Source organism: Phalangium opilio, unplaced genomic scaffold (assembly GCF_054372755.1).
Source record: "Phalangium opilio isolate 3A_F unplaced genomic scaffold, DU_Popi_V2 ptg000082l_1, whole genome shotgun sequence".
NCBI classification, from domain to species: Eukaryota; Metazoa; Arthropoda; class Arachnida; order Opiliones; family Phalangiidae; genus Phalangium; species Phalangium opilio.
The window spans coordinates 11,060,817-11,087,106 of NW_028324189.1; the positions used below are offsets into that span (position 1 = coordinate 11,060,817).

The 26,290-nt window shown below is 35.4% G+C and overlaps 3 protein-coding genes and 1 long non-coding RNA gene across 7 annotated transcripts in view; 1 reads left to right on the top strand and 3 right to left on the bottom strand.

The window, feature by feature from the left end:
- Positions 1 to 811, bottom strand: part of LOC149651629 (NT-3 growth factor receptor-like) — a 34,793-nt gene extending 33,982 nt beyond the window's left edge. For both annotated transcript variants that reach the window (XM_089848617.1, XM_089848616.1), the window contains exon 1: positions 131 to 811. In XM_089848617.1, the coding sequence (XP_089704743.1) occupies positions 131 to 384 (254 nt within the window). In that variant the 5' untranslated portion in view covers positions 385 to 811. The remainder of the gene's footprint in view (positions 1 to 130) is intronic.
- LOC149651630 (uncharacterized) lies at positions 811 to 6,347 on the top strand. The gene is made up of 2 exons (XR_016371294.1): positions 811 to 1,218; positions 4,542 to 6,347. It is a non-coding gene; the product is annotated as an uncharacterized LOC149651630 (long non-coding RNA).
- On the bottom strand, positions 4,827 to 15,192 carry Frmd5 (FERM domain containing). Of its 2 annotated transcripts, XM_089848618.1 has the most exons (11): positions 14,850 to 15,192; positions 13,135 to 13,239; positions 13,026 to 13,068; positions 12,855 to 12,933; positions 11,992 to 12,089; positions 11,612 to 11,912; positions 11,439 to 11,502; positions 11,313 to 11,327; positions 10,624 to 10,712; positions 10,277 to 10,560; positions 4,827 to 10,208 (listed from the first exon to the last, which is right to left on the bottom strand). In XM_089848618.1, exons 1-11 carry the CDS (start codon positions 14,946 to 14,948, stop codon positions 9,484 to 9,486), a joined length of 1,902 nt encoding a protein of 633 aa, XP_089704744.1. In that variant the 5' UTR covers positions 14,949 to 15,192; the 3' UTR covers positions 4,827 to 9,483. The 2 variants fall into 2 exon arrangements, with proteins under 2 accessions (XP_089704744.1, XP_089704745.1); XM_089848619.1 differs by lacking the exon at positions 11,313 to 11,327 and having other exon boundaries at positions 14,850 to 15,190.
- Positions 15,193 to 15,732: 540 nt separating this feature from the next.
- On the bottom strand, positions 15,733 to 26,165 carry Chd1 (chromodomain-helicase-DNA-binding protein 1). 2 transcript variants are annotated; one of them, XM_089848613.1, is made up of 22 exons: positions 25,700 to 26,165; positions 24,583 to 24,782; positions 24,390 to 24,516; positions 23,953 to 24,008; positions 23,629 to 23,877; positions 23,197 to 23,550; positions 23,028 to 23,128; positions 22,788 to 22,963; positions 22,592 to 22,719; positions 22,306 to 22,522; positions 22,149 to 22,238; positions 21,708 to 22,087; positions 21,498 to 21,651; positions 21,284 to 21,436; positions 20,442 to 21,203; positions 19,309 to 19,983; positions 18,527 to 18,640; positions 18,351 to 18,443; positions 18,012 to 18,266; positions 17,574 to 17,936; positions 17,156 to 17,514; positions 15,733 to 16,565 (listed from the first exon to the last, which is right to left on the bottom strand). In XM_089848613.1, exons 1-22 carry the CDS (start codon positions 25,706 to 25,708, stop codon positions 16,211 to 16,213), a joined length of 5,370 nt encoding a protein of 1,789 aa, XP_089704739.1. In that variant the 5' UTR covers positions 25,709 to 26,165; the 3' UTR covers positions 15,733 to 16,210. The 2 variants fall into 2 exon arrangements, with proteins under 2 accessions (XP_089704739.1, XP_089704738.1); XM_089848612.1 differs by having other exon boundaries at positions 24,276 to 24,516.
- Between the last annotated feature and the right edge of the window lie 125 nt (positions 26,166 to 26,290).

The window sequence follows — 26,290 nt, forward strand, 5'->3', positions numbered from 1 at the left end:
AATCTAGATAGAACTTCGACAGAACCCTCGACCTATTAGTTCTACCTTGCAGACCATAAAACAACGGAAAAGCTTACCGACCGTATAATTTAACGGGAATGTCCCCCCAAATAAAAAAACACCAACTCACATTTCAGCCACCTGCAGCCGAGTTCGGTAATGTATCAATTTAGGAATGACATTAAGGGTGTTAGGTTTCCGGCAATTCAAAGAGGTTGAATGGCACATGCAAACCGAAGAACAAGTTTGATCGTCTTCGGAATAACCGGTTCCATCGATTCCGGACAAACCCGAACCGAAACTCTCTCGATTGGGCGCAACAACTACGAATCGAAATAATCCCAAAACAGCGAAAAAACGGAAAATTTGAAACAAACAAAACATGATAGTTTGCACGCGCGAAACCGTACACAATCAATATAGAATATAAAATAGGCTTAGCTAGATACCGGTGTTACGATATCACGCGACAATAAAACACGTGCTATTAATACTACCGGTACATTGAGAAAGAGCGGGAAATTAGCAATAAAAAATGGCGGGAAATATTTTTTCTTACTCGCGCTTAAGTTAGAAAAGGTACTTTAAAAAGTGTCAGAGGGCAAACCTCGAAGTTTGATATTTTCAGGAGTTACCTGCCTACTTCGACTGCCGCCCTATAACCGAGAATGAAAGACGCGCTCTGAATCAGATTCTGAGAGAGAGAGAGAGCGAAAGAGAGAGAACTCAGTGTAGGAAGCGGGAGAGAAAACGCTCTTGATAACGAGGCGCGACACGATAGGGGAAAACTTACGGCACATGCGTACTAAACAAACGCGATAAATATACTGAATATAAGTTAATAATATTTCTCTATATATTTTCCTTGTTCCTTCTTTTCAAGAAAGATTTGCAAACTATATACACGGAAAATTTAGGCGTACTAATAAGCAATGATAAAGTAGTTCTTAAGTATTCATTGTTTTGATTAGGCGATTTACCACTGGCGTCTGACCAGGGTTCAGAGTTCAAACACGTGACCTACCCTCGACAGCGAATTGATTACAGTCTATGGTATTATATAAACAAGGATAAATTAGAATAATGTGGGAATACCCTGGATGTTGGCTTCACTCTGAGCACCGGTGTAAGGCAGAAACAACATTTCTACAGGGGCGTATTGAAAATACATGGGATCGTTTCAGCCTAGATGTCGGCTTCCCCGTGATACGGTGAAAGGTAAACAAATTGTAAACGTAAAGAGGTAAGTTTATAAAAATCGAAACATCAATATTTGAACGCATTAATGCAAATATTTGTATGTTAGGGGAAATTATGTATGAAAAAGTAGTCTCAAATTGTTTTGTTTTTCAATTAAGAACTGTTTTCTTTAGGGATAAACAAAGATTGGCAAAAATACAGGGTGTTTTTGAACGAGCGGCTAAACGTGAGCCTGTTTTTGATATTATCAAGTTTTATCAACTGAATCTATCTCCATCTTCTCCAAAATTTTACTAAATTGGATATGTTTTTACCCCTAAATATTGCTACCTTTTCCAAATTGATGCTAATTAGGCCTATGGGGGTTGTTTTTTGGGTGGAAAATGTGCTACACTTTTTTCCGTCAATTTATTGAACTCTGTAATGCGTTAAGTTAAATACAACCGCATAACGTGTTCTGAATTTTCTACGTAATAACGTTTATGGAATTTTAAGAAACTTTGAATTGGATTAGTACAGAGAAATATTTTCCCAACATTTTTCTCTTCTTCAGGGTTTATACAACTTTTGGAAAACAAATTTCCCTGAGATTTCCAGGTTTTTCCCCATATACTTCCCTGAATTTTCCAGGTTTTTCCCGTATATGGAGTATCCAATGGAGCAAATGTTAACGAAGGAGGGGGGGGGCAAATATGACTATTACATAATCAAAGGACATCCCCGTATCTCTAATATAACCAGAGTTATGAGCCTCCAAAGTATAGTGTAATGTTAATACTATGGAGGGTATTACTCGGCCCCTGTTTGACGCAAATTTCCCTGATTTTACTAAAAATTCGATATTTCCCTGAATTTTCCCTGAGGTTTTTGTCAACTATTTATTTCCCTGACTTTTTCCCTGAGGTTTTTGTCAACTATTTATTTCCCTGACTTTTTCCCTGAGGTTTTTGTCAACTATTTATTTCCCTGACTTTTTCCCTGAGGTTTTTGTCAACTATTTATTTCCCTGATTTTTTCCAGGTTTTCCCGGTTTGTATGAACCTTGTCTTTTAGACTCTAAATTCTTTTAAATATGATAGCTTCAAATGGTTTCCTTCAAGAGCTGTTGACAAATAAGGAAAAGTCAAAGGAAGCGAGTTAAAAACATATTTAACCCCATTTTAAACAAAAGCACTTCTATAAAGTTGGAAACTAAACAAAAGCTCCTTTTAAAAGGGGTCAAATATTCCCCGGAAAGAATCAGGAACCTTTCAAGCCTTGGCCTTAAGGAAATCGCCCACGTTAAGAAGGATCGTGAAAGATCTAAAAATACTTTTCGGATAACGGGATCAAATATAACAAATTTTAATAATAAACATAAAATAATTTTTACGGTTGTTCGTGATCTCAATAGAGATGATAGCTCTTCAACTTTCAAAACTCCACCTACATTAAGGGATGTATTTTTTTATATGAAAAACGTATTAGAGAATTGCATTAGGGTACAGTCATTTTTCTTTTTTATACTCTAAGACGTTTTGACCAGGCTATTAAAGTGCTACTAAAATATGTTTTGCGCAATGAACTATATATAAAAATTAATACCATTACTATTCATACTAAACAAACCACGAGGAATACCTTCCCTGATATTTCAAGCCGGTTTTCGACGTATCTGACCATTTAATTGACCTTTAAAGTCTTATTTTCGATTTATCTGACCATTCAATTGACCTTTAAGACCCATTTTCAACGTATCTGACCATTCAATTGACCTTTAAGGCCTATTTTCAACGTATCTGAACATTACCTTGACCTTCTAAGGCCTATTTTCAACGTATCTGACCATTCAATTGACCTTTAAGGCCTATTTTCGACGCATCTGACCATTCAATTGACCTTTTAACGCCTATTTTCGACGTATCTGACCATTCAATTGACCTTTTAAGGCGTTTTTTCGACGTATTTGACCATTCTCTTGACCTCTTAAGGCCTATTTTCAAATTTCCAACTGTTCTTCAATCTTTTAGGCCTATTTTAAAACTCGTCGACCTTTCACTTGACCTCTTCAATACGCCTACTTTTGTCTTAACCAGATAAGTCCATTTTCAAATCATCCGCTTATTATAAAGTTCACCGACTTATTCCCCTAGACCTTTTAAGAGTATTCCCAAATTCCCTGAGCTTTATATACCACATTTTAATCCTAATGTTCTAAATCTACCCTACGCTGCAGTTTCTCTTTGATGGGACGTTTCCCGAATATGTAATATCAATAGAAAATAAAACTGATAAAACGTCTGGCGAGTATTAAAGTAGCCCTTTGAGATGTGGCAGCCAGAGAGCTCCTAAACCTCCCTAGTGACTTTTTAGGTTTTCGGTTCCATCAAAACCATTAACGCCCCCATCAAAAGTTAAGGGAAAGATAGAAGAAAAATAGGTGGAGGGGGGGGGGCAAGAGATGGTTTGCCTTTTCGTGGTCTGCCTGCGTGTGACAGATGCTTTCCTTACAATTTTCGCCCTATATCACTGGATAAATGGTATCTTACGCTTGGCTTCCACAAATCGAAGTCACAGACAAAAATCTTTAAGCCTTATTTCATGGAAAACCACCACGCTTTTGGTGGTGTCTTAGTCGTTGAATGAATGGATGCGTAACTAATACCAAGAACAGATATAAAAGAAGGGATAGTGAGCTAAAAGACAATTTGGAAAGGAGGCAATATTATTTGGGAGCATAACACCTAGAAGGTTTTCACCCTGTAGAACGATATCAGATATATGAAAAGCACATATATCTTTGATAGGATGACGTCACCTAATACCAGAAGAGGATAATAGTAGGATGACACCTGTATCCTCTCAATACTTTAGTTATGTAATATGATTCTTCCCAGGCTCATTCTCTTTTTGTTTGCTTAACTGGTCATCGAACTTTATATGGGTATTGCACCGCGCAGGGTGAATTCTATAACTGTTTGGTGCAGGGTTCGTACAAAATTTTTGGAATGAAATTCCCTGACTTTTCCAGGTTTTCCCTGACTAAATCCCACAAATTTCCCTGACCATTTGCAATAACGTACATGGCGAACGTATATGAAAACCAATCTATATTCACTCAAATAATTTTTGCACGAGATATTGTTATAAAAATTAGCCAATTAATTCGTTTAAATTTAATTTAAAGTAAACCATAAATAACCTGAGCGAGCGAAGCGAGCTCCGCGAATTTGGGGCTTTGCTCAAATCTCAGACAAAAAATTTTCTGGTCACCCTTATACTTTAAATTTCCCTCAAACATATTTTTCCCTGACATATCCCTGACTTTTTAGGTCCATTTTAAATTTCCCTGACTTTTCCAGGTCGTGTACGAACCCTGTGGTGGTACTAAATCCTCAGCGATCAACCCACAAACCTTGATTGTCTTGACGTGGGACAAAAATCCACAAGGGCATGCGCCTTGGCAAATAGTTAAGCAGCGCTAATAGAGTAATTATGAGGGAACTATTTATCGAGTATGTACGTGATTCGGTTTAGTAACCTTACTCCAAATGTAAAATGGTGTTGGGAAGAATCATGTTTGTTGCACACTTCCGTCGTAGAGAAGTATTATATACTTCTGCTAGTACCCAAACAAAACCAGTGTATTTTAGTAATCAGGCGATTTATTTCAAAAACAAAATAAGCACGAAAATTCAACGAAATACATCAGTAAACAAGAGTAAATAGAATTGTTCCCAGCGTAAGCTTAATTTAATCGAGATTAAAGGTACCGTACCAATTGAAATTAAGACATTTTTAGAGTTAAGTCCCTGCCAGCAGGAAGCCGAAAGCTATATAATTAAACCCAATTTTAATAATATTAATTAAGACTTTTTGAGATTCTGATAACATCAATCAAAATTGTTCTTAAATGACCATATGGAATGCTCAAGTTATAAATTTAAGTACATAATTATAGTCCAGTATAAAGGTAAATTTGTTTCATATTTAATTTTACCAAGAAGCGATATCTAGTATACTAGGGAGAAGATATAAAATGGCCACATTTCTAACTTTATCTCCAATCCAAACGTAGGTCCGGAGTTAATCCCCGCCTCTAAATTACAACCAGCATGCATCTCACTGGTTCTTGAAAACTCACGTCAGCGCGACGCGAATGACGAAAATTGCAGTCATATTTTCCGACTGAGGAGAGGTGAAACAGCCCGGCCTCCTTTTACGTCCCCCCTTGTATTTTGAAAGGGGGACTGGGACTATGGCGCGCGAATACTAAGGCATCTTATACCTTCTCCCTAATAAACTAGATATCGCTTCTTGATTTAACGTATGATATTTTTGTGAAAATGTTTGTTTTTTTCTTGCAATAATTTGTGCATTTTTTCTTTTAATAATTAATTAATATTAAATGAATTTATGATTATTATAGATATTATTACTTATATTTTGTATAAATAAAGACTATTTAATTATATATTATGATTAAATAAAGGTTTTATATATCCTAAACCTTTTCTACTACACAACCTAACGATATTAACATTTTAACTACTTTTAAAGGGAAAGTAACGTACGTGTTAACAAACTAAACTATAAGGGCCTCCCCATAAACACGATGGCACTATCACTTTAAATAAACTATAAAAAATATATATAAACTAATATAGATAGACGCTTAGCCTAAAAAACAAAATTGATTTACCAACAGAAAAGTTAACGCAAAGCTTAAGACAGTTTGCGAGTAAGCAAAAACAAGTGGAAAATTACTTTAAAAAAATGGAATATACTAAGAAGTATTTCTTAACCCAATTAATTAAGATTAAAAGTAAATTAACCCATCACCAATTAATTAAAATAATCGTAGAAAATAGCTATACCTTGATTATATAACGATATAGATGAAATATAAGCAAAATAATTTTAAAGATATTTTCTAATTTTGCCAATCGTATTGTATTTGTTTTTTGTTAAAGATATGTACAAATATCGTCGCAGTAATTACTGCATTAAATGTTTGTTTTTTTTTTTAAATATTTTTCAAAGGATTAAATTTATGTACGATTTTCGTTTGCACTCATAATTTACAGTGGAGCGGTGTTTGTTGTCAATCATTCAAAGTAGCACTATGAAACAATTGTTTCATAGCCGCTATAACGAACAATTGAAAACTACACTTAAAATTTATTTTTTTTTATGATAAAAAATGCATCACAGCTTTGTAGTATTGAAAAGGGGGATAAAATGTTTTCGGGACATTTTTTTTTTTTGATAACACGTACCATATTGTTTAGGGGTCGTTATAAATTTTATATCAGACGCGATATTAAGATTACGAACTAGTTTTTGATTAATTTAAATTAGAAGATAATTTTGCCTAAAAGGGTTAATTAATTGCGATTCCTTTTTATTTATTTTTTAAAATAACCAAAATTTATTTGTGGGTTTCAGTTTGCATTACGTAATGAGTAAGTAATATCAGAAGAAAAATATTTTCTTCTGGTAATATAGATAACTAACGTTATAAAACGTTACGGTAATCAAGAAGCGATATCTAGTTTACTAGGGAGAAGGTTTAATTCGCCACATTCCCAGCTTTATCTCCAGTCCAAACGTATAGTAGGTCCGGAGTTAATCCCCGCCTCTAAATTACAACCAGCATGCATCTCATTGGTTCTTGAAAACTCACGTCAGCGCGGCGACGCGAATGACGAAAATTACAGTCATATTTTGCGACTGAGGAGAGGCGAAAGAAATAGCCCGGCTTCCTTTTACGTCCCCTCCCTTGTATTTTGAAAGGGGGACTGGGACTATGGCGCGCGAATACTTCGGCATCTTAAACCTTCTCCCTAGTAAACTAGATATCGCTTCTTGGGTAATCTAAATTTACTTCTGACACGACGTAAACCCACTTAAACCCATCCCTCCCTAATTACAGTGCGAGCTTGTAATAATTAATAAACAATATATATGTATATATGTACTTCTACATTTTCTAATAAATATAATACAAAAACTACGGTATATTATATTCTAACCTAAACATACTAAATATAATCATATAATATATATATATATATTATATATATATGGGTTATTCTAACAAATAATAAAATAATTATTAATCTCAGTTATTTTCGATTACTTTATTAAATAAAAATAATATATTTACGCTACTATTTCTCTAGCTTTAATGTCATTAAATGATTTTAATTAACTAGGCCTTGCACTTTCTATAAGTAATTAATTGATATAGTACTGGTACAAGTACCATAGCAAACTATATAAAAAAAAAATAAGTCGAGATTATTTTAATTGTTATCTCAAAATAATTAATCTCTAATCAAAGTAAAGTAAGGTATCAAAAAAACTAATTTACTTCTACGCTAAAAAAAATATAATAAAAATTAGGGTCAAATGTGCTATCAAGCTGCAAACAAATCCGATACAACTTAAAGGAAAAGTTCAGGTAACGTAACATTATACCTTAAAAGAACGGCCTTTTCTTAAATTAAATATAAAAGGAATTAAATATTAAAAATATAAATAAATGATCTCTTATTACAATATGATAATTAGCATTTCATTAGTCTTAAAAATAATCAAGGGCTACTGCGCCACCTGCCATTGTTTTAGTGTCGTCTGCTAGCCAGAACCCACAATTGATTGGTTCAACCAATCCCATAAGGGTAAGGGGTTCTAATTAGCAGACGCCACTGAACCAATGGCGCATGGCGCAGTAGTCCTCGTTTTTAAGACTAATTAAATTAAATGTAATTATTTTGTAGTAAGAGAACATTTATTTTGTTTTTAATATTTTCCCTTTTATATTTAGAAAATGGCCGTTCTTTTAAGGTATAATGTTATGTTACCTGAACTATTCCTTTAAATCCCCAATATCTGTCCCGTTCCTCATTTATTTATTTATACTAACTTAACTCAAAACGTTTTCCCCAGATAATTTTGAAACTTTTCATTAAAAGACATTAATCGGCCCATTATTCAATACCGCTAAAATCTTCAATCTAAACTTATTATTTATTATCATTTAATATTATTATTATATGATATATCAAACTTTATTTTTTTCCTAAAATTCTTATAGAATTATTTACGATCAAAAAACTGTCAAGGACTTTGTTTTTTACTTTTTTTCTTTTCCTTTTTTATATGATAATTACAAATGAACGAGGACATGAAGAAAACTTCTCAAATTACACGATTAGGCCTATCCATCCTCCCCATAGCTGCTTTTTTTTTTTAATAATATAGACGATCAAAGGCGTCTAAATATTTTAACTATCAATCCTTAATACGAGATAAAGAGTTGGCGAGAAAAAATTCTAGCGTTTATATTAATATACACATCCTAAAGAGCTAGAGATGCTAGTGTCAATTCTTATTATTATTATTATTTTGGCCAGGTTTTATTATTTTATTTTCAAAGGTTATTTCCATTAAAAACGGGGCGTATTTTGTAAGAAATTGTTTAAAGGGAGGGTGAAGTAGAAAATCAAGTGATTTTTTATCGATTCTTCTACTAATTATTAGACCAGTCTGCGTAGTGAAACATCCAGGAAATACCAGCTCCGAATGATTTTAAAATTAAAATTAGCTTCAGATTTTAAGGATAATTTTAAACAAGGTCCTCCGACCAATCGCGTAACGCCCTGCCTATTTATTAACAAAATTCTCGTGGCACGCTCCATGTCTCGCGCCACGATTATCACGTCGCGCGCCTAATTTTACCAAATCTCGTGCCTTAATTTCATTCGACACGGAGTAAGCGTGCCACGAGAATTTTGTTAATTAAAAGGCAAGGCGTTACGCGATTGGCCGGCAGTCCTTCTTTAAAATTATCCTTAAAATCTGAACCTAATTTGAAATAATTTTAAAATCATTCGGAGCTGGTATTTCCTGAATGTTTAATTATGCAGACTGGTCTTATAATTAGTAGAAGAATCGATAAAAAATCACTTGATTTTCCACTTCACCCTCCCTTTAATGAGCTTCAAAATGAGACCAAATTAGGTCAAAATCGGGGGCAATTATAGTAACAAAGTAATGATATTTATAGTTATTAGCGTTAAATATCAATAACTTTGTTAATTAACTAACAATTTCTCCCATTTCACTTTCATTTAAAAGCTAAAAATTAATCCCCATCCTTATAAGTAACGCGTAACTTATAAATTTTTCCACAAAACTAAGTCTATTTTAAAAATTGGGGTTTAAGTTCCGATCGAGTCAGTTTGTTTTTCCCAAATTCCCACATTACTCAAGTTTGAAAAAAGACAGTCAAATTTATTATTTGAATAAAACATTAACCCTGCTAGCTATGTAGTCTTTAGTAGGTTCGTAGTACTCCCTACGAAGCATAATCATTTCGGGAATTTTTCTAAAATCACTGAATAGCGGAGAATCAGACTCCAAAACAAATATGAGAAGGCACGAAAGTATGAATAGTAGGCTTAAGCTTGTAACAAGCAAAACGCGAATTCCCCCAGCTTTATTATTAGCACGCGCTATTTTATTGGGATTCCGCACTGCCGCTGAAAGGTTATTATAGTCCCGAGTAATTGGTGCTGTAGCGGGCGCCGAAGCTGGTCTAGCTAAAAGAGTGTTGTTGTTATTAACGTGATTTACACGTTTTTCCTTAAGAGTTGACGAAGATTTCTCGACGTCAACCTGTTTGGTAATGATTGATTTAGTGGTGGAAATACTTTCCTCAGTAACCTCTACGAATCGAGACGTATTTTCCTCGGTTATAGAGGGAGGTGGCGTCGCGGGAATGGAGTTTAAGGGCTTGGAAATGGAGGTACTTATATTTGGAATAATAATGGGTGTCGGTGTTATTTGATTTTTGATTTCAATTAAATTTGATTTCGTTTCTGACGATATTTCTTGATCTAGATTACTGAAATCAATCGTATCTCGTGTTTCCGTTGTTACAATCAACGCTTCCTCGGCCTCAACTGCCGGTTCTTCTATAATGGACGAGTTTTGGTTATTATAATGAAGTGCCGTGAACCCTAGAAAAATTACGTCATTTATAGATAAAAGGTAATAATATTAATATTGATTAAAGATAAATCCGTACTATTGCTATTGTTAGGCAACTCATCATCTGATTTTTCATATAATTCCCTGTCCACATTTTTAAGAGAGTTTGGTGATTCGGGACAAACCATACTATCCTCCAATGCTTTATTTCGAAATGACGTCATAGTCAATGAACGTTGGAAAGGAGGGGGATCTCTTTTATATTGTTTCATATCTTCCACTATTTCTTTCTCAACTCTTCCGCTGAAACGGAATCTAGATGCTCTGGAAAATATTCCGCCTCCAGTGGTAACTGAGGGAACTTCGTCGGAAGTTGTCATACTACAAGATTTGGTTCATTTATCGTTAATCCAACACGGGATCCACGAACTACTCTTATCATACTTAAAAAAGTAACGTTGTTCAACCGCGCATCTCCAAAGATGTTGACAAGCAGCCTGAGTTGGACACTTGAAACCAATTAAGTGCTTTTTCTATAAGTTAAAAAAAAAACAATAATACAATTCATATAATAAACTCTCCACCAAACAACAAGTACTTAAATATCACCATAAGTTTATCATGCCTCTAAGTAGAGAAATGGCTGCTACTCCTATGGCAATAGTGTTTGTCTGGCTCCCTTTAATGAAACCCTATACTCTCTCCGTATCATTTATAACCTCAACTTCAATACAAAATTGTACTGCCTAGCCTAGCGTTTCTTTTATCCCTTTTAGAAAACCGCCTCTTTCTCACGAGAGAGAGAGAGAGAGGGATTTGGGGGTTGCTTAAGTAAAATTCGTTCCCCCCCAATGCCTGCCAATACGAAACGTAAAAATCTCCTTTATCCCATTGGATGATTTTTTTTTCACGTGACCCATTTAGTAATCGTCTCGACCGCTTGGTGGCTGCACCGCGACGGAAATTTCAAAATTTTCTCTCTTCGGATCTTAGCACTATACGAGTTCTGACGTCACAGTAGCCTGCCTAAGATGCCCAGTTGTAACCCATATTTGTGTACTTAGAGGCATGATAAACTTATGATATCACAAATAGAAATAGGCCTCTCCCTTTTTTTTTAAATTTTAATTTACCTTTGTCCTTGGATCCTGATAGTTTTAATTTAAATTAAATTACAATTAATTATTAGAATAAAACAGTAAGAGAAAACCCAAGTACGCCCATAAGTGAATACAAAAACAATTAAAACACATTCTCACCTCACTGAATAACAAATGTACGATAAACATTTTTCCCTCGTAATTTATTTTTTGAATATCAACCCTTTTGAAGAAGAAAAAAAAATTAGGAGCATTAATTTATCATTATTTAAATCATTAAGAAAGTACTAGAGAAACGTCATCATTAATGGCATGTTCTATCCTATAATTACCATTTAAAATGGTGTGTTTTCCTACTTCCTTGAAAAGTTAGGATACCAGCGTGATTTATACCCAAATATAACTGATTGCCTTTGTGATCTTTTACAGGGTGTGGATCTACTCCGTAAGTATCAAGCATACAAGCTTTTCTGAGGAAATTCATCTCGGCCACGGCAGGTACCTGCCCTCGCAGTTGGCCTTGATGAATTTCAGCTATTTTCTCCTCTAGTCTTGGAGTTTGTTTCAAAAGGAGTTTGAATTCAGCTACATAGTTCCCCGTATGTTCTTCGTGATCGTAATCACCAAGTTCAGCTAAAACCATAATCATTTACTCCCTTTTTAGATATTTGACATTTTAAGATTGATTTTTTTCGGTACTATTTAAGTTTACATTGTATAATATACGCCGCTAAAAGTGCAGAGTCACTTTGAGAACAGTAGAGGCGGCCATGTAACAAGTCTCTTCTTAGTTGAAGAAACATTTGGTACCTAATAAAGGTTTAGCGTTTGATTATTTTTAGACTCGCTAACGCTTTTAATTGTCAAGGTTATGGCATTGTTAGGACATGGATAATGAATGCGCGTGAGGAAATTTCTTTTCACGCTATAGGATAGGCAACTCCCTATCTCCGACGACAGCTTATTATTATTATTCGATATATACTCTGTTCCAGCTTCAGTTGTCAGCACGAGTCAAGCTAGGTCTCAATGTAATGTAGGTTTGCGCATGCTGACAAGAGACTAAAGAATTAGCCTTATTCCTGATCAGCGCCACCTACCCATAGCGGCGACTTTGAGAACTACTGTAATCGTAAAGCCAATCAGATGTCGCTAAAATCTGGTAACGTCACTCACGGGCACTCTCGGGGTCTTACCAAAAATGACATCACCAGATTTTAGCGACATCTGGTTGGCTTGTCGATTACAGTAGTTCTCAAAGTAGCCGCTATGGGTAGGTGGCGCTGATCAGGAATAAGGCTAATTACTGACTTTCAGGATCAAAAATCTGGAGACTTAAATCCTGAAAATGTGTATTTCGTTAGCCTCTTGTCAGCACGCACAAAGCTACGTTACATAGAGACCTAGCTGACAACCGATGTTGTAACAGAGTATATACAGAATAAGCTGTCGTCAGAGACAGGGAGTTGCCTATCCTATAGAGTGAAAACAAATTTCCTCACGCGCATCCTTTATCCATGGTTCGGAATTGTTAAGGGTTTAATTTAAAAGGTTGCGTTTTTGAGTTAAACAAACCTAGTAATCTCTTCCTTTAGTCTATAGGCATCAGGAGGGTAAAACTTTACCCTAAAACAAAATATTATTGGCTCCAGACCTGAATTTTGGTGAATTCAAAGGTTTTATTTATTTATTTTATTTTTTTAATTTTAGGTTAAAACACTTGCTAAAAATTAAGGGAAAATTAACCTTTGATTTGCTTCCATATTGATTTGGTACAATCTAGCCAATGCTAGTTTTAAAAATAATGGTTTATTTTATTGTATGAGAAGCAAGGACTAAAATAAGTCTCGCTTACCCTTTGTTTGGAAGCATCGACATATCGAAGGCCAAAGTAGTCCTTCTCAATTAAATTTAGGGCTTTGCATACATATTCTAGTATATGATAGCCTTTGTGATGGCGCTAAAATTTCAAAATCCATCTTTCAACACCGACACCCATTTGTTTTTTCAAAGCGAAACAATTTAAGGAAAAGTTCACGTAACATAACATTATACCAAGAAGTGATATCTAGTTTATTAGGGAGACGGTATAAATTTCCAGCTTTATCTCCAGTCCAAACGTATAGTAGGTCCGGATTAAAAACCCGCCTCTAAATTACAACCAGCATCTCATTGGTTCTTGAAAACTCACGTCAGCGCGACGCGAATGACGAAAATTACGTATTTTCCGATTGAGGAGAGGCGAAATAGCCCGGCCTCCTTTTACGTCCCCCCTTGTATTTTAAAAGGGGGACTGGGACTATGGCGCGCGAATAGTTAGGCATCTTATACCTTCTCCCTAATCAACTAGATATCACTTCTTGATTATACCTTAAAATAACGGCCTTTTTTAAATATAAAAAAATAAATGATCTCTTATTACAAAATAATTATCATTTAATTAAATTAGTCTTAGAAACGAGGACCACCATTGGTTTAGTGGCGTCTGTTAAACCGAACCTCTACCCCCTACCTCTCTCAGCCTGTGAGAATTCAACCAATCCCGTAAGGGTAAATGGTTCTGGCTAGCAGACGCCACTAAAGTAATGGCGGTGCAGGAGTCCTCGTTTTTAAGACTAATTAACTAATTATTTTGTAATAAGAGATGTTTTATATATGTATTTTTTATTTCATATTTTGAAAAAGGCCGTTTTTTTAAGGCATAAAATTATGTTACTTGAACTTTTCCTTTAAAAGGCTAGGGAGCATGCTAGCGATAATGGAAAAATGCCAAAAGCGCAAGGGAGTGAATCCATGAAATACTAAATACACCATTATCAACTATATAATCTTATGAATATTAAAAATTCAAGTGCAGGAATAAGGAATTATAAATTCACAAAAAAGATTATTGTGTTGATAACAACTGGTGATTCACCATATAAAGTAAAAATTGTAAACTATACAAAATGCATATTAAAACAACAAAAAACCCGTTTTCTAGCCAAGCTCTAATTATAATAACAAATATTTGACCAGACAATTTCCTTAAGGTTCAAGGCTAGCACGATTTCAAACTAACAATCTCAAACCAAACAAGATATTTACCCAAGTTTGACACCTGGAAGTTGAAACAGGTGTTTTTTATAACCCTTTATCCCAAAACAAGAGTGAAAACAGCCATTAGTTATGAATAAAGAGTTAATTATGATCACGAAAAACATAACGACGCGTGAAATGATTAAATTATTCTTCGAGGGATTACAAACGAAGCCATAGAAGTCATTACAATTGAATTATTCAACTAAAAACATGACAACCATAGATATTAGCAACATGTGGACCATTTTGATTAGGGGTGCATTACAACGTGAACTTTAAACCCCCGCGCGGCTACACCGTGTAAAAACCAATTTGATAAAGCTCAGTGCGTAAAATGCCTCCACTCTGAAACGCGTGACTGCCTAATTTAATCGTCCATGTAAAATACAATCATAATGCACGAAGCCATTGAGCATTGAGCAGCTCGCAGCTGAAGCCGTGCCGTGCCGAGGCGCAAGGGTTGGTGAACTTTAAATAGCCAAGGCTTACCTGAAAGTCAAACTGTAGAACTTCATTGTCATCCAATAATCGTATAGTGCATCTGTAATCGACATTGACGTCTTTTTTACTTCCGAACCGCGAAAACATTTTAAATTTATCGCGTAACGTTAACTATTTCTTTCCATTTGTTTCAAAATATTCGCAAACATTTACCCCAATACGCGGCCTCCGGATTGACGCGACTTTACGGCTTCCCGAACACGAAGTGAAGTGGGCGAAGCGGTACACTGCTGAGCAGTGGGCTATGACTACAGTAAATGCAACCATGGACGTATAAACAACTAACATTACTGGATTAGCCACTCGCGTCTTCCACCAAATCGTATCTGCGTGGAAATGCGAAGGAATGAGGGAGACTCACCAACTGCCTGGCAACACTGGAGGAACGGCAAAAAACCCTTAGTGGAAGAAAATATGTATAATAAATACAAGAGGTCAAATCTCTGACTTCCTGATATGAACATATTTTGTACCGAGAGACAGTTCCGTTAATAAGGAAGAAAACAATAATAGGGTTAGTAAATAATCCAGTAACTCTAGTTATTTTTACATCCATGCTGCATCTATAAAAATAGCCGATTACGCTATCACGTCCCTTCCCCCCTTTGGGTGCGGTTGGCGGAGCTTATTGAAGATATCGGTATCATAGAAAGTGACTACTCGGTTAGCATGGTTTATCCCACTGAACGGGTTTCTCCTTATTTGTGTGCCTTCCTCTACACTTCTTACCCTTATTGGTGCGTTCCACTTGACTTACCAAACTTGGCAAAATTATGGCGGGAATTTTAAATTTCCCGCTGACACGGGAATTATATTATTATAATTTATGGAAAACCAATTTTATTCACGTTTTCGCATAAATAGAGCACGATTTTATCAACTTCGGTACATATTTAATTACTTATTAAATACATCTACATAAATTTTTATGGTACCTTATTATAATTTAATTAGTTAAGGGGTAGGGAGCAGGCAAATATGTAAAGTTTTTGTACAAAATGGGGTAAAGGTATAAGTGAACATTACAGTTTCGTTTCGTTTTAACAGAGCTAAGAGTAAATGAGTTTATGTTAATTAATTGATGATTGGAATCTATTTTACAGTGTAGATGGTCCTAACACCATTTTAATTCATGAGCTGAGATGGTTAATTATGATGAAATAATTATAAAATACCATCACAAATTTGAAATTTCAAATTTGTTTTTTAGATATTCCAAACCCCCATTTAGTTAAAAACACCGGGGATCTCATTATCACTTTAGGTTACTTAAATATTAAAAAAAAAAACAATCATGAAGTTCCATCAAACTAAAAAAAAAAAAAATCACCTTGATGAAAAATGATAATTTATTTCTTATCGGAACGGCTATTTCTAGGTCCCCTATTATAGCCATCCATAGCTGACTTCCTTTTCCAACTATCCCCATGACCTTGGTAGGAATTAAAAGGACCCATAGGGCTATGACTATCTACATTAGTGGGCATTGGTTGTTGGGAAGATGCCATCATGCTAGGATGACCATACCCAGCGTAGGAATGCATCCCTGACGCGCCGCCATAACTGGCATTATTGTACATTGAAGATCCCGAGTGCATTCCAGGGTGATGATGATATCTAGGGTCTAAGTGTTCGCGCTCTGAAGGATACGTTCTTGGGTCTTTGTCCCTATTGTACCCACGATTGTAATACTCATTACTATACCTAAAACAATTAAGATAAGAAATAAATAAGTTGAGAGACGCCTCACTTCAGGGTTCGTACAAAATTTATGGAATGAAATTCCCTGACTTTTCCCTGACTAAATTCCACAAATTTCCCTGACCATTTGCAATAACGTACATGGCGAACATATATGAAAACCAATCTAAATTCACTCGAATTATTTTTGCACAAGTTATTGTTATAAAAATAAGCCAATTAAATCGTTTAAATTTAACTTTAAGTGGATTATAAATAACCGGACCGAGCGAAGCGAGCTCCGCGAATTTGGAGCTCTGATCATCTGTCAGACAACAGATTTTCTGGTCACCCTTATACTGTTATCCAAACTTTAAATTTCCCTCCGATATATTTTTCACTGACATTTCCCTGACTTTTTAGGTCGTTTTTAAATTTCCCTCCGATATATTTTTCACTGACATTTCCCTGACTTTTTAGGTCGTTTTTAAATTTCCCTGACTTTTCCCTGACCTTTTAGGCCCATTTTCAATTTCCCTGACTTTTCCAGGTTTTCCAGGATTTCCAGGTCGTGTACGAACCCTGCACTTGGTTGGTCCAAATTATTTATTTACCTCTCCTTGGTGTAAGAGTCCCAAGGTGGTGGTCCGGGTTGATTGTATCCACCACTACCCGTCCATCTGCTACCTGATGATCCAGGAGCGTAGTTCCTATTATAATTGGCGGGTGGAAAGTTGTTAGGGGGACCTTTCTTGTAGCTTCTGTCCCTTTGATAATCTTTATCTTTGGAAGAATATGAACCACCGTGATCTTTTCTCTTCCGTTCTCCATCAGTGTGAGTTCTTTTCCCTGGTTTATCCTGTCCATCTTCTAGCCTTCTTTTACTACTAGACGACGACGACGATTTTTGACTTGATGAAACATTAGGTTTCTCTGATTTAGAGGAGTAAGACGTCTGACTTTGTTGACTCGTCTAAGAGTTATTATATTTCATTAGTAACAAATAAAATTTTAAAGGATATGTAATTTTACTTCATCAAGAACTTTGTGCGATTCTTTTTTAACTGGTCTATGGGCGTGAGAAGCGGTGGCGGCGGCGGCGGCAGCAGCTTCATTGGCTTTGTCTTCTTTGGAAGTTTTCACAGCGTGCTTGTACAACTTATATAACTTTTTGGCGTCAAACTCGGTAAATTTGGCCACAAAAATCCATAGGAAACTTCTCCATTCTTTAACTTTTTCTGGATCACTGTATTCTTGGAGGCATTCGTTAATTCTATCACCAATTTTAAGAAGGCACTGACGAGTTTGCCTTAATTGGTCCTCTTTTGGTAAATTGTGATCTGGATTGTCCAATTGTTTGAGGGCCCTCTTAACTGGTCTCATTTTCTCTTTACACTTTAAGTGAAGCGTAAAATTTTAATTATAGAACCGTTTATTAAATTAATTAATTAATAAACATTAAATAATCACCTCATTGAAGATAGGAGTAGCCAAATCCCCGGAGTTATCAATAACCTGTGGTTCCGCGTTAGCGGTATAGTGCATGGCAGGTGGAGGAACATTTTTCTTTCTAGATTCCGAAACCCTTTGTTTTTTCACTTTCTTGTCTTTATCACCTCCTCTCTTATTTCGTTTAACCGAAGCATCATCTTTAGCTGACTTTTCATCTTTGACACCCTTTGAATCATCATGATCACCTTTTTTAGACTTACTCTTAGTGGAATTCTAAAATGCATGCATCAATTAAAAAAATATTAAAACGCTTAAAATTATTATTATTATTATAAAATATTAATTATTTTAACTTACAGACGCGTTACTTTCGTTACTGTCGTCATTCTCTATAATAGCTTTGCTAATTGCCTTCTCTGGTTTAGGTTTTCTAACCCGTTTTGTCGGAGGCTAAAAGTTAATTTAATAAGAATTAAGATAATTTAAATATTAAGTTAATCAAGATTTAAAATGTTAATTAATTTAATACATACTTTAACCGGAGTTCCTTTCTTCTGATCGACATTACGCTTTAGTATCTTTAATAAATATTCCGCCCTGGATTGAAGCTGCTTTCCTTGAGGTTTTTGGTCATTATCGGGTAAAATCTGTGTTGTGAATTTTAAATTACATTTAGTTTAATAATAATAATAATAATAAAAGGCTTTTTATTATTATTAAATAAATAAATTATTAAATTTATTTTATATACTTTTTTAAAGGGAGGGTGAAGTAGAAAATCAAGTGATTTTTTATCGATTCTTCTACTAATTATAAGACCAGTCTGCATAGTGAAACATTCAGGAAATACCAACTCCGAATGATTTTAAAATTCAAATTAGGTTCAGATTTTAAGGATAATTTTAAAGAAGGTCCTCCGACCAATCGCGTAAGGCCCTGCCTTTTTGTTAACAAAATTCTCGTGGCACGCTCCATGTCTCGCGCCACGATTGTCACGTCGCGCGCCTAATTTTATCAAATCTCGTGATAAATTTCATTCGACATGGAGCGTGCCACGAGAATTTTGTTAAGAATAAGGCAGGGCGTTACGCGATTGGTCGGAGGTCCTTCTTTAAAATTATCCTTAAAATCTGAACCTAATTTGAATTTTTAAATCATTCGGAGCTGGTATTTCCTGAATGTTTCACTATGCAGACTGGTCTTATAATTAGTAGAAGAATCAATAAAAAATCACTTGATTTTCCACTTCACCCTCCCTTTAAATAAATAAATTATTAAATTTATTTTATATATTTTTTTAAACGTTTTATGTTACCTTATCTGCCAGCCCTAGATTACTGTCCATCTTCATGGCTTCCCAATTACCGAGTCCATGTTCGTAAATGCCATTCAATAACTTTGAATCATCCTCATTTTCCCATGGAACATCCCAATGAGTTGGTTTGCAATGAAAAGGGATAACCCATTTCCTTCTTTCATCCGGATCAGATGGTAAAATGATGTCTAATGGTTCCATGTCTGCTAAGGTGTTTAACAAAGACTTGGCATTGACAGCAACACCGGAAAACTTAAAGGAAGGTCCCCTATCTCTTCTCTTAGCTACAGCTTCCTCTCCAGGGGTTAATTTAGACGCATTTTCCTGTTGTTTAGCTAAATACTCCTTCATACAATTTTCACATCCTTCGTGCAACATTTCCGCCAGTTTTTTAAGATCCGCCAGGGGCTTTTCTTGAAGCTCAGCATCCATGGCAATGGCTTCCAAACGTTTTAAGGGAGCTGAGAATTTTTTATAGCTGCGAATGAATCTTCTGACTTCAGCATCTGTAAAGCCTTTAACGTGATCTTTATGGACTGTTCTAGGCCTTCCTCTTTTTCTAGGGCGTTCATCATCATCAGATTCGTCCTTTTCAGAACCACTTTCTTCAGCTTCCGCCGCTCGACGTCTTCTTCTTCCTGATCTTTCATCTTCACTCTCTGACTTCACCGCATTCTATGCGAAAAAAAGCAATATAGACTTAAACCAGAAGTATATAATACTTCTCTTCGAGAGAAGTGTACCACAAAGCGGGGTAAGTGTAACGTCACTCTTCCCAACATCGGAACATTTAGAGCAAGGTTACTAAACCGAATCACATACACGATAAATAGTTCCCTCATCATTACTCTATTAGCGTTTAAATATTTGGCAAGACGCGCTTGTGCATTTTGTCTAACATCAAGACGAGGTTTGTGGGATGATTGCTGGGGATTTAGTGCCAAACAACTATAGAATTCACCTTACGGTGCGATGCCCATTTGTAGTTTGCGAGCGGAAAAGCAAACTAAAAGGGGGAGCCTGGGAAGAATGACGTTACATAACTAAAGCATTAGGAGGATACAGAGTGTCATCCTTCTTCTATTATCCCCTTCTGCTTAAACTTATCTTAAAATTTAAGTCCAATATGTTACCTTTTGAACTGTTTTTCGACTTCTAGGAGGTAAATAAAGTTCCATTTCTTCTTTCAATCTTTCCTCCTCATCAATCTTCTTTCTATCAACTTCAGGAATAATATCATCCCAATCTTTATCTTTGGTACCATTTTCCTCTTCGTGTTGCGTTGTTTTTCCAGCACTCTGAATGCTAACGTCTTCATCTTCATTGAAATTAAAACTGGCAACTTTGAAAGCCGAAAGCAGTTCTTCTCCGGCAGAAACGGGTCCCTCTTCTCTTGTTTCAGCGCGTTTTAAAATCTCATCAATATCCATTTGAATATCATCGTCGCCTTCCTCAGTTTCTTTAAACAGTTCTTCAGCTCCAAATTTGAGAATGGCGGCTAACTCCTCCTTATTGAAAGGAGTAGAACTAGAGGGCTTTGATTTAGAAAGAACAGTTCTACCGGTGGTGTCCATTCTTTGAATGACAAGATGATCTAAAACCATTTTTTGTTTGGCTCTTTCGATAATGTCTTCTTCAACACTGCCTTTCATAACTAATCTGTAGATATTGACTTGGTTTTTTTGACCAATTCTATGAGCTCGAGCTTGAGCTTGCAAATCATTTTGAGGATTCCAATCACTGTCAAAAATGATGACTGTATCTGCTGTGGCTAGATTAATGCCCAAACCACCGGCTCTTGTAGACAGTAAGAAACAGAAGTCATTTGACCCTTCCGCATTGAAATGATCCAGAGCTTGTCGACGTAGTTCACCTTTAATGGATCCATCAAGCCTCTGAAAGTAACAAAACCAAAAAAAAAAAAAAATTAAGATAAACTTCAAGCTAAAGTTAAAAACGAGAATAAAATACTTACTTGGAATGCAAAATGCCTCAGTTGAAGATATTCACTCAAAATATCCAACATTCGAACCATTTGAGAGAAAATTAATACTCTGTGACCAGTTTCTTTTAAACGACACAAGAGTTTATCCAAAAGAACTAATTTTCCACTGCCTTTGATCAAAAACTGCATTTACAAGAACATAAATACGTTATTGCAAGAAATATCAGTGTAAAGTATAACATACAGTTAAAGCATCAACTGCTCCGGTGTTTTCCGGTGTTCTAACCAACGCGGCGTGATTACAGCACTTTTTAAGTTCCATCATAATATTAACAAAGCCAGTAATGCTCCCCTTGACTCCTCTACTCAAAGCCTTATAGTTCTTCGTTAAAATCCACCTAAAGTAAGAATCAGGTTACAATTTTTACCGCGAAACATTTACAGTACAACTTACTTGTAATACTGTTTTTGAATGGACGTCATTTCAACCCTTAATAATTGCTCTACTTTAGCTGGAAGTGACTTTTCAACATCTTTCTTGACCCTTCTGAGTAGGAAAGGTTCCAATTCCTTGTGAAGTTTAGTGTACCCCTTATCAGCGGATAAATCATGCTCAGTTTCAAAGGTTTCCCACGAATTAAACTTGAGTGGCATAATAAAATGTAACAAAGCCCATAATTCCTTCAAGGAATTTTGCAAGGGAGTTCCGGTAATTAATAACCGATGGTTGGTATCAAATTCAAACAAAGACTTGTAGAGAAGAGAGTCGTCATTCTTCAACCGATGGGCTTCATCTACACCCAAAACGGCCCAACTAACAACATTGAGAAAGCTCTGAAAATGAAAAATATAAATAAGTCACGCAGTTTTTGAAGATATTATCATTAACAGTTACCTTATCTTTCAATAGAATCTCATAGGTGGTCAATAGAACGTTAAATTTCAAACGTTTGTTTCCTTCATGGCACCATTCATGTTGACGAATCTAATTTGCAAGATTAATCGCTTCTTAATCAAGTTTCCCTTTTTCTAATCTTAGTTAATTCAATTACCAAATTTCTACTTTGAATATCTCCCAAATAAACAACAACATTTAATTCGGGTGACCACATTTCAAACTCTCTTTGCCAAGCAGCTAATGTTGATAATGGAACCACTAATAAAAATGGTCCATATAAACTGTGTTGATGGAATAAGTAGGATAGGAATCCAATTGTTTGGATGGTTTTTCCTAATCCCATTTCATCGGCTAAGATAACACCATTATCTCTGAAGAAAGATGGACGCCAATATGTAACTCAGCACCGTCAAAACCCCTTTTAACTTTTCAGAACTTACTTGCACCATGAATGGGCTAACCAATTCAATCCTTCCAACTGATAATCTCTAAGACACAAAGAGTCATTCCCTCCGATGTATTCTGGTTGAGTTTTTAATGGAACAAACTTTGGTCTAACTTTAAGAACCTAAAACAAAAATGTACTATCCGCGTTAGTTTCTCTAAAGATTTTCAGTTTTACACGTTCATTCGTACTTTGCACACTTTAGATGGAATCTTTTGAGACTTTAGTCTCAAGAAATAGCTATCAATCGCCTTCTGGAAGTTCTTCTTGATCAAGTTACCATCTTCCCAAGTACAATCAGAGTATGAAAGGCCTTCCCACTTGCAGAGATAATCATGAGACTCTCCTGTTTTAGAATCACCATGTGCTACCAGACAAAAACGTGTAAAATAAATACACTCTTCGCTAATACTCCAGTCACTATATTATACCAATGACTCTTTCAACTTTTGTGCGATTTGCGTATAATTCGTGTGCCATTTCTTCTTGGCATTCCATGTATTCAATATCTTCCGCGGTAGATCTACTTTTTCTACATTTCAAATGATGGTATGAGCGGTTTTGTCACGTTGAATGTTACTTTACCAAATGTAAGCTTACATGTAGTCAACTTCTTGCTTATTTCGACAATAATTGTCTAGTTTCTTAAGTCCTTTGACTTTTTGATCAGTAAGAGTGGTTATTGTCTCCCAGGTATTGTGCAAATGTGACCAGCCTTTCCATTTGATCAGATATTGCGTTTCCGTTTCTTCTGGATTAGGGGTGTTTGGGTCTCCAAACTCTTCGATGGCGTAACAAGTAGTAGAAGCTCCGGTAGCTCCTTTTTTCCCTATCCTATGATTTAAGACTTGCTCTATTGTTTCCGAAGAATCAACCGCCAAAACTTCAGCCTCATTGGTCTCAATTTCAATAAGATCTTCAGAGTCTGTTTCATCAGCACTCTGTTCCTTATAGCTAAAGGATAGATAGGTATCAGCCTGATACGTTTTTCTCCAAAATTCGTCAATTGAAGTCATTTGGAATTATCTTTACCTAACTTTACTTCCCGATTTCCTAAGAGAGCCTCTTCTATCCAAATCACTATCAGATTCATATTCTGAGGAAGATGAGCTTTCCGATAACCTTTTTTTCTTTTTCTTAATGGGTTGACTAGGTCTCTTATTGTTGGATCTACTGAGAGATTTACGTCTCGGAGATTTAGCATTTAATTTAGTGAATCTATTCCTAGTTTGAGCGCGTCTAACTGAAGATGTTGTGTTACTCTCGCTAGTACTTTCTGACCTATGATATTCCACAAGAAAAAAAAATCTTTGTTCAACACAAAGATCAAAACATTGGATTAACTAATAAACTAACAGTTTAGGTCTTCTGCGTCTATCAGCATCATTTTTTTGATCACTTTCATCGGATTCCTTAATTTTAAAGGAGATAAAAAATTTGGCTTTTGAGAGATTTGAGATTAAAAACTTAACCAATACTTTAAAAATGTTCGCAAATTATAAAGTACGGTAAAATAAAAATGAAATTAAAATGATCCAAAATGGATGGAATCGTTTACGAAGAATATAACTGAAAAATGGGTTGTGCAAAAGGCATTTTTCTTAATGAATAATTAAATAAATAAAACTAATCATTTTAGCAGTATTGTTTGTATACATTTTAAGCTTACAAGCACTAACCACAATGTTATATCTTTCGGGTTCCTTCTTAGATCTGGAAGATCTTCGAATTCCGTACATATCTGGATTATCTTCCCATATTTTGTTGGACCTCTCTTTGTTACTACCACTCACCGATGATTTTTTGTGCTTATTACTTTCATCTGAAGAATTGCTTCCGCTCTTAGAAGAAGCAGAATGATTTGAAGAAGCGGCGGAATTACTTCTCTTAGGGCTCTCATTATTACTGTCATTTCTAGATCTAAAAACGTTCTTAACTCAAAGACTGGCCTAACCTCTACCCTCTCAGTGAACACCACTAACTTACCTGCTAGAATTTGACTTTGAACCAGCCCTACTACGACTAGAAGAGCTTGATGAACTGGAACTGTTATCAGAGTCGCTACCAGAGCCACTATCTGAACCGGAGGCTTTTGCGTTGTTACCCGATGCATTACTATGTCCAGATTCATCATCACTAGAGGCTCTATTGCCTTCATCTCCCGATTGTGCATCATCTTTTTCAGACTAATGTGTAAAATGGAAGATAAGCCTAAGTTTCCTATTCAAAACTAACTTTATAAAGTTGTTCTACAAACTAAAACGTTTTATCCTAAGTAATTCCAAAAATATTATGAATAAAATCCGGAGTTGTGGGGTTTCATAAAAACTCAAATATCAAAAAAGGGTCCCCTGAGTTTTTCAATTATTTATAGCTTATACAAAAGGTAAGAGCCTAAAGTATACTTTGCAACAAAAATCTTAGTGAAACACTTAATATTATAATTAACTTAAGCCAATTAAACTTAAGCTAGTGTTAAAGGTTGTTCAATAGTCTCTACCCTAAGTGGTCTACTTTCAAACACTTCTGGTGTATTTACATAAGGCTAATAACTGTACCACACAACGTGCACCTAAGTTAATTGAAAATTAAGTAACTTTAAGTTAATAATTAAATAAAAATACTTATTAGGCTCTACCAAGTACCAAATGTCTGGGTAATAATACAAAACTTCAACAAAATAAATCCTACTAAGGTTACACCCCAATTTGAGTATCAATCAAGGTTAAACATTTAAATGAAGGGTATTACTACTTAAATATGTTTAAATTAAGTTACATTATTATCTTTAATATCCAAAATGATAGATATCCAATATACAGTAGAACAGAATAACCTAAATAAGTTCACACCCAAACTTGGTTGAGCCAGTAATGATATAATTAATATTAACGTATTTAATATAAGTATTAAACCCTCGACATTAGAATAACAATCGGTTAATTCTTCGCGTTGAATTATATCACAAAATAAAAAAACAAACAAAATAACTCGGCCTCCGGCGGCATAATTAAAGGTTCAGACCGATAAAGGATCCACATGCTAAGGTCCAAGGCTTAACGCGAACCACAGAAACTACAATAAAAACGGAAAAATAACTAACCTCGCTCATAATTGCGATGATGTTGATGATAATTAAGTGGTGTAAATCCAAATTATCTTCCTAAATAGAGGATATCCAACATAAATCCGATTGTATCGTTGAAAATTCAGTTTTCATTCAAGATGGCGGCGAACGGATCACCTCGTACTTTCACCAGCTAAAAACCCATCTACGCGGCAGAAATTTTCCGGGAAAGCCTGGCCGCGACGCGAAAATTTCGTACGAATACGATGACTAAATTTTAAGTTTGATTACACCTTAATTAATAGGGTATTAATTGAATAACGAAAGCCTATTATTGTTAAGGAAACTTTAAGTATCCTATCCTGACCTTCGGGTCAACTCTACCCTTTCATGAGTCGATAAATTAGTAGGATTTTCTGGGGCTAAATTGACTGTTCCTACTAACATGACGCCATATTTGCTTCTTCCCCGTTTTTTTCGAAGCTCAAATAGCTTTCTACGTACAAAATACTCGCGCTATTACACTACACTGTTTCCCTCATTGAAAATAATTTTTTAAATATGTAAAAAGTCCTATAAAAACAAGATGATAAAGCCTATTAGGTTACCCCTCCCCTTATATTTTTT

Excerpts from the sequence above, each read along its gene's own strand:
- Chd1 (XM_089848612.1), bottom strand. Across the intron at positions 19,984-20,441 it reads GTCGAAAAACAGTTCAAAAG|AATGCGGTGAAGTCAGAGAG; the intron begins GTAACATATTGG and ends TTTTTCGCATAG. Across the intron at positions 17,515-17,573 it reads CGCACAAAGTTCTTGATGAA|ACGAGTCAACAAAGTCAGAC; the intron begins GTAAAATTACAT and ends AATAACTCTTAG.
- Frmd5 (XM_089848618.1), bottom strand. The coding sequence starts at position 14,948 with ATGTTTTCGCGGTTCGGAAGTAAAAAAGACGTCAATGTCGATTACAGA. Across the intron at positions 10,561-10,623 it reads GAACAACGTTACTTTTTTAA|TATGACAACTTCCGACGAAG; the intron begins GTATGATAAGAG and ends CAAATCTTGTAG. Across the intron at positions 10,209-10,276 it reads GTTGCCTAACAATAGCAATA|GGTTCACGGCACTTCATTAT; the intron begins GTACGGATTTAT and ends TAATTTTTCTAG.